At 36.8% G+C, this 13,253-nt stretch overlaps 1 protein-coding gene across 5 annotated transcripts in view; it reads right to left on the bottom strand.

Annotated features, from left to right (window-relative positions):
- The window catches only part of LOC149568370 (glycerol-3-phosphate acyltransferase 9-like), a 175,030-nt gene that overhangs the window by 141,750 nt on the left and 20,027 nt on the right, over positions 1 to 13,253 (bottom strand). For all 5 annotated transcript variants that reach the window (XR_016362551.1, XM_089821310.1, XM_089821311.1 and 2 more), the window contains one exon: positions 426 to 544. Coding sequence is in view for 4 of the 5 variants with exons in the window: in XM_089821310.1 (XP_089677436.1) it covers positions 426 to 544 (119 nt within the window). In the remaining variant the exon portion in view is untranslated. The remainder of the gene's footprint in view (positions 1 to 425; positions 545 to 13,253) is intronic.

Below are 13,253 nucleotides of genomic sequence, written 5' to 3'. Positions count from 1 at the left end.
GTTGCAATCTATCTAGCAATTTTAATTATTTTGATAATTTATGGGATATATTGCATATATTTACAAATAATTAAAATTATATAAGACAAATTTAATTCAATTTTTTTTCCAAATTTTACTCTTCCCAATATCATTCGAATTTTACACTTCACAAACTCGAATTCGAATTCGAACCTTGTGACTTAGATTGCAAGACCAACAAAAGAAACATTTTTACAATTATTTGATATAAATTGAACATTTCCAACTTAAAACATGAGAAACTTGAAAGAAATCATTATGATAGTCTAGAAATTTGTCTAAAGAAAAAGAAATAAATAAACCCAGTGGCAAGAAATGGTGCAAACAGTTTGACTATTACCATTAAAAGTTGTCCATATTGCAATAAAACAGAGTGGAGTCAAGGAGAGGCTTTCTTATCTTACCTTACAGGAAAGAGGATCAAATATCGAACTAATACTCCTAGGCACCAAAGAGGAAATAAATAAAGATTCCAGTTCCATGGTTCTGGGGGATTTGACTTGAAGCAACGTGTAAAAGAATCCTGCAAATCAATTGCAGAAAAAATCATAAACATATTTATACAAAAGAAAATCAGTTTAATTGCAAAAAGGGGGAATATCATTTCACCTTAAAAACAAAAGTTAAAGTTTGGTAAAAAAAGCAATTTGGTGCTGGTTTCTGGTCAATTTAGATCCATAAAGGTCCACAGATGGTTAAGATCTAGGACGCAGCACTATGTGGACACTTAGGTTTAGTAGCTCAAATTCCCAGCTCATGGCAGCAATTTCTCCAAAAGGAAGTTGTCAAAATGGAACTCAAGTAACTCGGAGCAGTTATATTCATCTTCTTGAAGAAGAAATTTCAGAGTTCCGTGAAGACACCCCAGCATTTTTGTGGGTGTTTCTAGAATGGGGATGTCCTGGGGACACCAGGACTGGGACAAAACATTTGCATCATCTCCCCATACTTCCTACCAAGCATTAAAAATGTATATACTTTGCATTGCAAATTTATTAATAGCTTGCCATTTTTATATCTTCCATTCTTTTTAGTGCATTCTAGTTCTTCAAAAGGATTTGGAAAATCTTGCAACTAGGCCAAGTTAAGGCTAGTAGTTTAGATATCAATTTGTTATTTTTTTGTTGGTAGGTTCGTATTTCCCATATTCTAGGTCAGAAGCAATCACATTTTCCAGAATTCCTTACTTTCAGCAGTTATTTTCATTCAAATCACAAACAAAATATTTAAGCTCCTTTCCAGGTTTCTTCTTGCATTGGAACAGATCCGACCACATGCACACACATGATTCTATTTCAACAATATCAGCCTAAGTGTTGGCAAATTGCCCAAATCTGAGAAACCTTGTATTGGTGAAATAAACTGTGATTTGAATTCACAGCTTAAGATATCAGCCTTGACTTCCAATGTGTCAGTTGCTCATCACAACTCTTGAGAAGCTGAAGCTTTTTAGATTATTCACACCTACGCTGACCAGAGGCACAAGCAATAAGCCAACCTACTTGAGCCTAATCAACCTCAATAGTAGAGCTTGTGCCTCAAGTTTATACTGTGTGTCAATCTCAAAACTATGTCAAGGTTGATTTACCCAGAAATAGTTCAGAGGCAAGGCATAGACCAAGTCTACACAGTGACAAACAACCAAAATACAAGAAATGAACCTAATGTTGCAATTGTATAGTTATTAGCTGTCTGAGAATGGAGAAGAAAGTTGGTAGTAATCAAAGATGTAATGTATTAGATCAAGGATAGAAAAAATCCATTCAATAAAGTTGATGAAAACATGAAAAAATAAATTTTGAATGCTCATCTCTCTTCATATATAAATTTTATGAAACCATGCAATTAAGGGACAAATCAAGCAATGAAATTATGACATAATGTATGAGTTATTGACACAACATGCCAACAGCTTACTTCGTTGAAAATTAGCCTGGGAAAGGTGACTATTGGTAAAACATACAGGGACAACACAAATAGAGATATTTACAATAATTTTGGCAGTTGAAGAGCTTTAAACAAACACAAGTAGAGGACGTGGACAATATAGCAAAAATTAATAATGGAGAACGTCACTAGAGTTAAAGAGGCAGAACTAACGACCATCGTTATTTTTTGTGGAAGTTAACACTTAAACTGTGTCAAAGCTTTGAAGCTTTCTAAATACTTTCTGGAGGCTTCTGAAGATCTACAATTCATGTTTATACATGAATGCATTCTTTTTCAATCGAATATGAGCTCACTTTCTGCCCAACCATGCAGATGATATTTTATCTGTACAGGTGCTAGATCCTGAAAGTGAATCAGAAGTTTGCAATACTTAAAAACACATGACCAGAGGATCATTGGCAAGCAGCGAATAGTTCTTGAGCATCTTCAAGGAACAAAGGGTTTGAGGTTGAAATACAGGAGTAAGGACTTCAAGTTCATAGGATGCTCAAGTACAAAATATGGGTTTATTGTGAATGACTGTCAAATGTAATGTCCCATTTTGGGACATTAGAAATTAATTGACTAATTAAAATTGAAGTTGTCAAACTATAATGACAACTAGATATAATTATTTAATAGAGCAATTAACCGATTTTTTCCAGAATTATAAAGCAAAAGTCACTTTATTTCAAATTAAGAGACAGAAATGGAATGCCAAAAGTTTTCGGGAGAAGGTTATAAAAGTACAAGGAGAGGATCATTCAGAGTATGTTTTGTTATTGTTTTTCTTTTGGAGAATTCTAGGATATTTGCCTTTCAGTTTTGAAAACCTGAGAATGGAAACCTTACTTTCTTGGTGAATTGGATGGAAACCCAAATCATCTTTGGAGGTGGACTTGCTGTGGAGATCACTACAGAGAAAATTTGTGAAGATTTCATCTGAAGATAAACTTGCAATACAATAGGATTTCATATCTGGTTGGTAAATAAGATTGTAATGATTTATCTGTTTGATGTCAATATTCATTTCAGACCTCAATTCAGTCTGATATTACATGATTTTCAATATAATCAGCTGGACGAATAAAAATCAGTTTTGCTAGCAAAATGTTAGCTTAAATTCCCATGGAATACTTGGTAAGCTCTGGAGAAAATATCTAGAGAGGAAGGATATTACTGTTGAAATTAGACTAAAAAACTTATATAAAAACCATCAGCATATATCCTGGGAAAAACCCTCTTCACTGAGGGAAACAACCCAGCCTCAAAAGTGAAACCTTTATTGATGTAAAAACTGTGATTACAATATTCAGAACTACTGCTCTGTCATGACATAAACCATAAGATAACTTTATCACTTCTGAATAGAATCAGAAAAGACTCAATCATTCATTGCTAACAGCAAAATATTAAACACAATATATATATGTCAAACACCAAAAGACAACTGAACGCTGAACGGATGTGGATATAATAAGACGCCCGAATTTGCTTGAATGAAACAATTCAAGAAACCATATTTCCAATCGAGCTCTCACATCTGTCAAATAGAATGGCAAGGAAAAGCCGTGAGCCAAGGAAAAACCGTGAGCCATAAAACAGATGCCAAAAAAAGTCATGAATTATGATTGACGCAGATTTACGAGACAGTCGATGCAAGAAATAATCACAATGACAGCTGTTCACGGTAACTGCTGGTGATTGATCTTTATTAAAGAATAGCAAAACAAACATGTAACCGACTGGAAGACGGCCGATATAAGAAAGATGAGCGGGTCCCAGAATCACCTTCGAATTTGACATGTAATATATCCTGCGTCCAAAAAATGCAAACAAATATCTCCATACAAATATTGCATCAATATTTAATATTGAATAATCATTTAATCTTAACTTACAAAATTACATATAAAGCTAATATATTCAACAATTACAGTGCCAACCTGTGAGGTTTCTTGAGGGACAAATGTGCAGTTTGGTTTCTTGTATGACCCTATTTGTGTTGCTGGAGATCTATAAATTTCTATTCATATTGACAATTATTTGTTGTAAATTTTTATTCATATTGATAATTGTTTGTTGTAATTTTGTAAATCTCAATTCATATTGATAATTATTTGTTGATAATATTTTATGTGCCAAGTTTGCATGTTCGGAGACTAAGACATAAGGAATCGATATAACTATAGTTCTTAGTACAAATATTGGGTGGACCCATCTTATTTTATGAAGATTAAAGTATCAAGCACATGAAAAGGAAAGGGCAAATTACTTAAGATTACGGTTATGTTTTCATGGTGATAAAATAAGTCAAAAGCTGGCTAATATTATCTCTTTATTATCTGTTGAAGACTTCATATGGGTGAAAGTTTAATATAGGTCAAGGATTGGGGCGACTTCATAAGCTAAGTGTATGGCATATTTAAATAGAATTATTAAAAAAGACACAATTAGACTCTGATAGCAGCCTGAGATTTATGACTTGAAACTTAGTTTTCAATGCCGAAAGTTCAAGCAATGTTAGTATTGGTTGAATGCAAACTTTTAATTCTTAGTGGCCTTCTATTGGTTCAGACGTTCCTTATTAGATCGAATGATCTGCCGCATGGTATGAGCTGTTGGTGTGGGGGCCATTATTCAATAACATACATTTCTGAAGATTAACAATGGGTGTTGTGAGGGAGGCAACTCATATTCTACGTTAGCTCTCATTCTAAACACGTGATTCTTTCCTTTCTAGCCGTGGAAAACCTATATATGGGAATTGCTTCCTGAGTCAAGACAAGGGCACAATACCTGATTATTTTGAGAAAGAATATTATTTGTTATTTTATTAAGTGGACAGTTCGAAAAAAAACATCTCTAGCATATTTGGCACCAGTAACAGTAGCTATTGTCATCACAAGATTTAACGAAGGTTTGGGGTTTCAACAAATGTAAAAGGATGAAGTATATTGAGTGGATGAATGTCTTTGAAGCTCCTGATGTGTAGGGATTATTGGAGGAGACCCTGGGGCTAAGAAGTACATAAATACGTTTAGGCAATGCCACAATTCGATGCCATTGAAGTAGACAAATAGTATATGCCTTTGGCATTCCATTTTGATAAGTATATCAGGCTATGTGAGCGGAAATAATTTTGTGAAGAAACAGTGAATGGGATTACGAGTGACTTACTGAGTTTGTCCTTAACAGGTTAAATCAACTGTAGATTGTATCTTACAGGGAGAATCTCTTAAGACTAACTAAAGCAGAAAAAATACGGCTAATGGACTAGACTGAATAGCAAGTTTGGAGCCCCAAATTTATGACATTCGAAGGAGGTGGATATAATATTTCAGTCTTTCGAACATACAAAAGCATACCTGTGCATTCTTGGCCAACTGTTGGGCATTGAAAAATCCAAGCAGAGGTCCTCATCAAGTATTGGGAATCACATATTTCATATTTGAGATGGTCTTTGTAACAGCTGCAAAGCAATCTATGTGTTCTGTCTGACAGAACTTTCAGACTGTGGTCAAGCTCACTCCTGGTAGGAAATGGTCATCCATCTTCATTATTCATCAATAGTGGCTACTTCAAACATAGAACAGAGCTTGGGCAGGTACAGTTACACATGTTCATCAAGAAACTGGGGGTAGACAAACATATCAAGAGTTACTGCTAATTGTTGTTCACTTGTAGGTGTTTTTACTCCTAATGCAGTCTAGAGGGTGTCACTGGAACCCTTTTGGAGCCATATTACGATCACCAGAAGGTTTTGTTCAATCCTTGTAGATACACTTCTCTAATTAGAGTTCATTGCAATTGAAGAGTAAAAGTCGAGAAATATATGACAACAAAAACAATTAGCAAACTATGCATTGGCTCCCAAAAGTTGTCTGGTTTTTGAAGAGTTAACTATGTTTAAATGAATTCTGAGAACTTTGGCAAACCAATTCATGGAAAGAAGTATCGTGAAGATTGAGAAAACCTTCAGCTTGCTGTAACTGATGCACAGGCTAGAAAATATTCAATGAGTTGAATAGGGTTTTAGAATTATGGAATTATTATCGTCTCTGATATGTTTGTCTACTATTTAAATATGCCAGACTAAAAGTCATCATTCTATAACCAAAAATCTATTAAGCCACACATTTGATATTGTTGTGGAAAGAAGGGCAAAATAGTAGTGAAAAACTTTGGTTGCATTTTGGAATAAGGCAATACAGCTGCAAAGCATTTGGATTTATTACAGTATGATGCAACCAAGTGACAAAGAGTTGAGGTATTATAGGAGGGAATTGAGGAAAACATGGCAACCCCCACAAGCACTGGAAGGAGAAACAACGTCTAGATTGATTGGTGGTCATCCAAATTCATTTTCTAGCAGTATGTAATGTCCCCAGTTTTTTGGAAGCATCAAAGTTTCAGAGATTAGCTTATTATTGTGACCCCGTAGGCTAATACGGTGATTAGAGGGTTTTATTGGGGATTGGCACTTTATGATGGGGCATAATTTCATATTATAATATCAAATTCATAATAAAGTGCAAATATAAGAACATCTTTTATCCCAAATTGGGGAGAAAAGTAAGTGAGCTCCCACAAGGAAAGAATAAATTAACATAAGGTTCTTTTCTTATCATCCGATTATTGTCATTTGCATTTGATGAGTTTTATGAAGCCAAGGGTTTCTGCATAAATGAAAACTCCCATTAGCATAATTAAGGTGGTGAAATATCCTCTGACGGGTTGCAAATTGGAAGGGATTCTTCAGTCCTTTCATTTGTGCATAAATTGGAGAATACATTTATTGCTAGCTGCTATAGTGTCGTGAATAGTGCCATGAACAATGACGTGAACAGTGTCCTGAACAATACCCGCACTACAATACTTGGCTTGATTATGATTGCAATTTCATCTCCTTCATTGGGCAATTTGTATATCATGTCCTACATTCAATTTGCATCATTTAAATTGGTCATTTGGCATTGCAAAGGTGGCTGTAATAAGTAGATGTAGATGCACATTTTATACAAGATTTATAATGTCATTTGTACTCAGATTTTTGGGGTTGCAAAGCCAAGAGCCTTGGAATATTATGTTGAATTAGAAAATATCTCACTAAAGGAGTGATAAGTTGCAGGTCCATATATATTTGATGTAATGTGCATATTTATATCTTTCACGATTGACACAATAGTATGCCTGCCAAGTGTTTGACAAAATAAAGATTGGCTTTAAGCACACATTTTTCATTTAGAATTCATATATATGCATTTGAAAAGCCAAAAGAGAATTGCATATGCATTTGGTTCTTTTCTTAGATACGGTAGTAATCAATTACAAGCTTTTGAATTCACTTTGATATCATTTCAAGCAAGCATAATTACTCTGAAACTCAGAAACAGCAAGCATAGAGATTGTATTGGAAGTGTTTGACAATATACCTTGAGCTATAAATCAACAAGTTGAGGTCTGAATTTTCAAGGGATATTAAAGTGGTATTGGAGCAGTTCCCTGCCATCCTGTGGGGCAAAAAAGTTATTTTATTTTCAGATTTACTGTTGCATTTGGAGTGACCAGCACTCTAGCATTTTCTAGCCATGGAGAGACATAGGAGGACTACCAGTTCTAGAAGTCAACGGAGTAAAGAGGAAGTTAGTGCAAAAATGAATGCTTTGCAGGAGAGTATGGAGAAACTTAAGCTTCATCAACAATGGTTGGCGGAGAGCTTGTCGGATCCAGAGACAGTTGAGAAGGTAGCGAGGTATATGCTTTCCGCCTTTAGAAGGCCGACATCGAGGTTGCAGGGAAGGAAGCTTGAGTTTTCCCCGACAAGTGTCTATGACGCAAACGTACCTATATTTAGTAAGGCACCTACTAGTCCTATTCACAGTGTTGATGGATTTATTTCATAGGGACATGTGGTTGTGTCAATGGCAGCAAAGGATAGTCGCACTGAGCTTGAACAGGTTTAAGCTCCCACAGTTGTTGTTGCAGTTAGTTCAAAGGCAGTTGACGTTGTAGTTGTCACTGATTGTTCAGACTCTTTCAAGGAGGGAGTTATTATTGGAGACTTATATGTTAGCTATCATAGTGTTGCTCCAGTGCAGGAGGCAATTACTTCCTTAAGTGGGACTAAGGCACATATGGAGTCACCTAGCTATGATGATGGTGATCTAGGCGTTACAGTGGAGTTAGTAGATGTCAGTTCATGCTCTAGTATTATTGACTCACAACCTGACATTGAGTCATGTGTACAGAGTCAGGTGTCAGCAGTTGAGGCTTTATTGGGAGATGTGGATGTAGATAGTAATGGACACATCTGATGATCTATTTAATGATGCTATGACCTACACTGGGTATGACACACTTTGTCAGATATTGGATGATGACTCCGAGGAGGTTTTATATGAGTCTTAGGATCGATGTTTACAGGATCTTACTATTGAGGTGGAGCGGAGAGATTGATACTACGAGGGCTTCCATTACTTCGAATGAGGAGTTGTTTGAGGTACATAGTAGTTGTATCTTGGATGCAAAGTTGTGCGAGGACGATAGCACACATATGAGTGATTTTGTGGTGGACAATTCTGATTCATTTTCCTATCACAGTGCAATGAGACACAGAGCTTGCATAGGAGACAAGGGTTACAAAGGCATCATATGACTTATCAATTGAAGGTGAGTCATAGTGACATTTCTTCATCTCTTGATCATTATGATGCTATTCGTCAGATGCTAGCTACATCTAGTTGGGGTGCTCCCGTGTCAAATAAGCATGATGATAGTAGTTTTTCCCTAGCAGATGTTCATACGCTTCGAGAGGCTGTCAGGATCTTGAAGCATAGTTACTCTCAGTTAGATGCTGACAGGGATTACCTTCTGGAGTGGGGTAGCACCTGCTATGAGACATTGTTAGGGAAAGAGGAGGTGGTGGCTGAGCTCACCCAGAAGCTTGAGGTGACTATGGACTCTCTTCAGTATACTCAGTTGGCTCTTTAGGAGTCACAATCACAGTTGGATGAGATTATCGTGGAGTTAGAGCAGATACAGTCGACACTAGCCCTATACCCTATTCAGTCACATATTGTGGTTGGTGGTGAGTTTACTTCCATGGTTGGGGATGAGGTACATGATGATGTGGCAGACACATTCGTCCAAGATATGGGTGCAATTGGTATCGATGAGGTGAAAATATCAATGGAGTCAAGCTCTCATATTGATTTGCTTCCTTTTGCTCGAAGCAAAACTATTTCATCTTATACAACTGCAATGCCACATTTTCAGAGGATCAGTTGTGGGTCACTGGGGAGTAGGTTGATGCTTCCACATATAATTTCTACTATACAGAATCCTTCATAGAGTATCTATTGGAGAGTTCAGATGTGTGTGAGGATTCATACAGAGTGTCTGAGGGTACATTCGTTCAAGGCTCTCATGTTATTCAGAGGTTGGTGGGAATGATTGTTGAGACTTTGTCTACTATGCTTCCCCATAGGGACTTCATGGTTGGATTTGTTGTGAGGATTGACCAGGGTTGCGCCCAATCAGTCATTTTGAGTCAGAGATTGGAACCGTCTCCTAATCCCTAGTTTGATGATGATGAGCCCTTGACAAAGATTGGGAGTTTTTATCGGCATTACACTGTGAGGAGTGCTCATTACTTTTCTTTTGACCCACACGTAGAGAGGACTTGGTTTCACGTCGATGTGGGTTGGCTCCAGCTTCATACCATCCATTAGGGGATGGGTTAGCACCATCTTTTGCAGATGGGATTGAGAACTGCTAGTTAGACCCTTTGCAATATCTACACACCCAAGACAGTTTAGCAAAGGTTGGAGTTGGTGGTAGTTTTCAAGTACCTATAGTTGTTACCATCTCATTAGCTCCATCTCATTAGCTCCTAGGGTCAGTTTTTAGATGATTTTGATGGTGATGTTGATTGTTTGGATGTTGGTGCTATAGGAGTTGCTTGTACACTGCAGGGATAGTACACAATTCTACCCTTGGGATCTAGGTGGACTATGATGTTTGTTTTGTTATGGGGATTGCTTGGGGACAAGCAATCTTAGGGAGGGAGGACTGTAATGTCCCCATTTTTTTGGAAGCATCAGAGTTTCAGAGATTAGTTTATTGTTGTGATCCTCGTAGGCTAATATGGTGGTTAGAGAGTTTTATTGGGAATTGGCACTTTATGATGCGGCATAATTTCATATTATAATATTATAATAAAGTGCAAATATAAGAATATATTTTATCCCACATTGAGGAGAAAAGTGAGCTTCCACAAGGAAAGAATAAATTAAAATGATGTTCTTTTCTTATCATTTGATTATTGTCATTTGTATTTGATGAGTTTTGTGGAGCCAAGGGTTTCTGCATATTATCTACTTGGTCTTTGAGAACGAAAGCTCTCATAGATTAGCACAACTGAGGTGGTGAAATATCCTCAGAAGGGTTGCAAATTGGAAAGGATTCTTCAATCCTTTCATTTGTGCTTAAATTGGAGAGTACATTTATTGCTAGCTGCTATAGTGCCGTGAATAGTTCCGTGAACAGTGCCATGAACAGTACCTGCGCTACAATACTTGGCTTGATTATGATTGCAATTTCATCTTCTTCATTGGGCGATTTGTATATCAGGTTCTACATTCAATTTGCATCATTTAAAATGGTCATTTGACATTGTAAAGGTGGCTATTATAAGTAGTTGTAGATGCACATTTTATATCAAGTTTATAATGTCGTTTGCACTCAGATTTTTGGGGTTGCGAAGCCAAGAGCCTTGGAATATTATGTTGAATTAGAAAATATCTCACTAAAGGAGTGATAAGTTGCAGGTCCATATATATTTGATGTAATGTGCAAATTTATATCTTTCATGATTGACACAATAGTATGCATGCCAAGTGTTTGACAAAATACTGGTTGGCTTTAAGCGCACATTTTTCATTTAGAATTCATATATATGCATTTAAAAAGCCAAAAAAGAATTGCATATGCATTTAGTTCTTTGCTTAGATATAGTAGTAATCAATTACAGGCTTTTAGATTCACTTCGATACCATTTCAAGCAAGCATAATCTGTCTGAAACTCAGAAACAGCAAGCATAGAGATTGTATTAGAAGTGTTTGACAATATTCCTTGCGCTATAAATCAGCAAGTTGAGGTCCGAATTGTCAAGGGCTATTACACAGTACAAGATAGGATGTAGGTATGGGAGATAGAAGTGGTAATGCTCCACCATGAGATGAGGAAAGAGAGGCTCGAGATATTATGTGGGGTATACAAATAGGGCAGGAACATGTGGCTAATATATGACAGCAGCTTAATGTATTCATTCAACAAATGAGTGCTACAATGCGGTCATGGTGCAGTCACACAAATGGTGATAGTAATATTTGCTCCCCACGATCTGCATGCGCACTCTTCTAATAGACATTTGATGCCTATTTTTTGGCAGGAAATGATGAGGAAGAGGAAGATAATGAGGATGCAGGAGTAGCATTTCAAGATAATTTGATGACAATGCATGATGAATGTAACTTCCTCCCAGATCATGTTAAGAAATATTTATCATTTATCCAATACATGGGGCAGCGAAGGGAAAGTATGGAAACCAAGCAAGAAAAACAACCAAGGACTCAAAACCAAAAGACCTTAAGCAAGCCACCAATAAGTTGACACTTCCTACATATGATGGCAGCGGGAAGACACCATGGGCCTGGATTTACATGTTGGATACATTCTTAACCCTCAGGCCTATTAAGGAACTGGAAGCAATTAAAATTCACTACTATGCACTTAGACCAAGCAGCTATGATTGGTTGCATCATTCCCTCGTGACTCACGATCATGGAATGATTAATTCATATGAGCAATTCAATAATAAGTTGATTGCCCATTTTGATAGAAAGGAAATAGAAGTATACTATATGGAGTTGACTCGGCTGAAACAAATTGGTTCATTGAATTTTTTTATTCTGAGTTTCAAAAAAATTCAGTGATCGTTTCGGATGTCAGAAAGGAAGGTCATGTTATTCATTAAAGGTTTGAACTTTGAACGATAAGATTAAAGGATTTGTGAAGGTACGCAAACCTAGCTCTCTACATAATGCAATTTAAAATGGCAATGGACCTAAGCACTTCATCCACCTCCTATCAACAGCCTAAAGGAAATTCCAAAAGCTCTAAACGGAAAACAGAAGATTGTTGATCAGCCTAATAATATCCCTCCTAAGGTGGATTATGAGTCAAGAATTGAGCTAAGGTGGAAGAAACTATGTTTTACTTGTAAAGAACCGTGGACTCCCAAACATTGGTGCCTTGAAAAAGGGAAAAACATTACATTGAGGTAGTTTCAGAGGATGAGGAAGTGCAGATTAAGGGAACCAAATATGAGTACAGTGATAATGAGGAGACCAATGAGCAGCCCTCAATGGAAAGAAATGAAAATAGGACTAATCAGCCTAAGGTCACCATCACTACATTGCGAGGACTGAGCAGTATGTTGGTACCATCCGTTTCAATTAAAGAAAGTACTTAAGGGGCAGCCAGTAGTCTGCTTGGTATACACTAGTGCTACATACAACTTCATTGGTGAGCAGTTATCTGCAAAGCATGGATTACAGGTTGAGAAATTCTCTGGTTCTAGGGTTCTAGTTGCTAGTGGTGGAACCTTGAATTGCACTACAAGAGTTCCTCAGCTTAGTATTCACTTGGGGGTCTGCACATTGACTGGTAGCTTCTATGTGATCAAATTAGAACAACTTGATGTGGTTCTAGGCATACACTGGCTTCAATCTGTGGGTAGGTACACATTGGATCATCACACGAGGCGATTGGAGTTCTTGGAGAACTGCGAGGAGGTAGCGTTTAAGGCTTCATCAGATGGTGAACCTAGAATAGTGTCAGCACACAAGATGGAAGCAAAGTTTGCAGGTACATTTTTATGTCAAGATGAATAAATTCCTGCCCATTTTATTAAGAAATCAAAAAATGAGAGTATGAATCAGGAGGCGGCAATTTTCAGTTTGTAGATAATCTGTTATTTGAAGTAGATGTTGATGTGATATATAATAATCCACTCTTTCAGTTAAAATAATGGAGCACCTCTTCATTTAGATGACACTAGTAAGAAGTGGGATTCGGATGTGGTGTATAAGTTTGAGTTGTTACCAGTGGATGATACAAAATGTATGCCTGAAGATGTTAAAAATCAAATTCAGTTCTAATAATGCTGAAATACCATCTGTTGCAGCAGAATTGCAAACAGGTTTTTATGTGATAACAAGCTTCCAGTTTGTCATTT

This window comes from Cupressus sempervirens, chromosome 3 (genome assembly GCF_028749045.1).
Source record: "Cupressus sempervirens isolate cs-2001-9-10 chromosome 3, ASM2874904v1, whole genome shotgun sequence".
NCBI classification, from domain to species: domain Eukaryota; kingdom Viridiplantae; phylum Streptophyta; class Pinopsida; order Cupressales; family Cupressaceae; genus Cupressus; species Cupressus sempervirens.
Note: the sequence above shows the minus strand (reverse complement) of the source record. Positions and strands in the feature narration are given on the sequence as shown.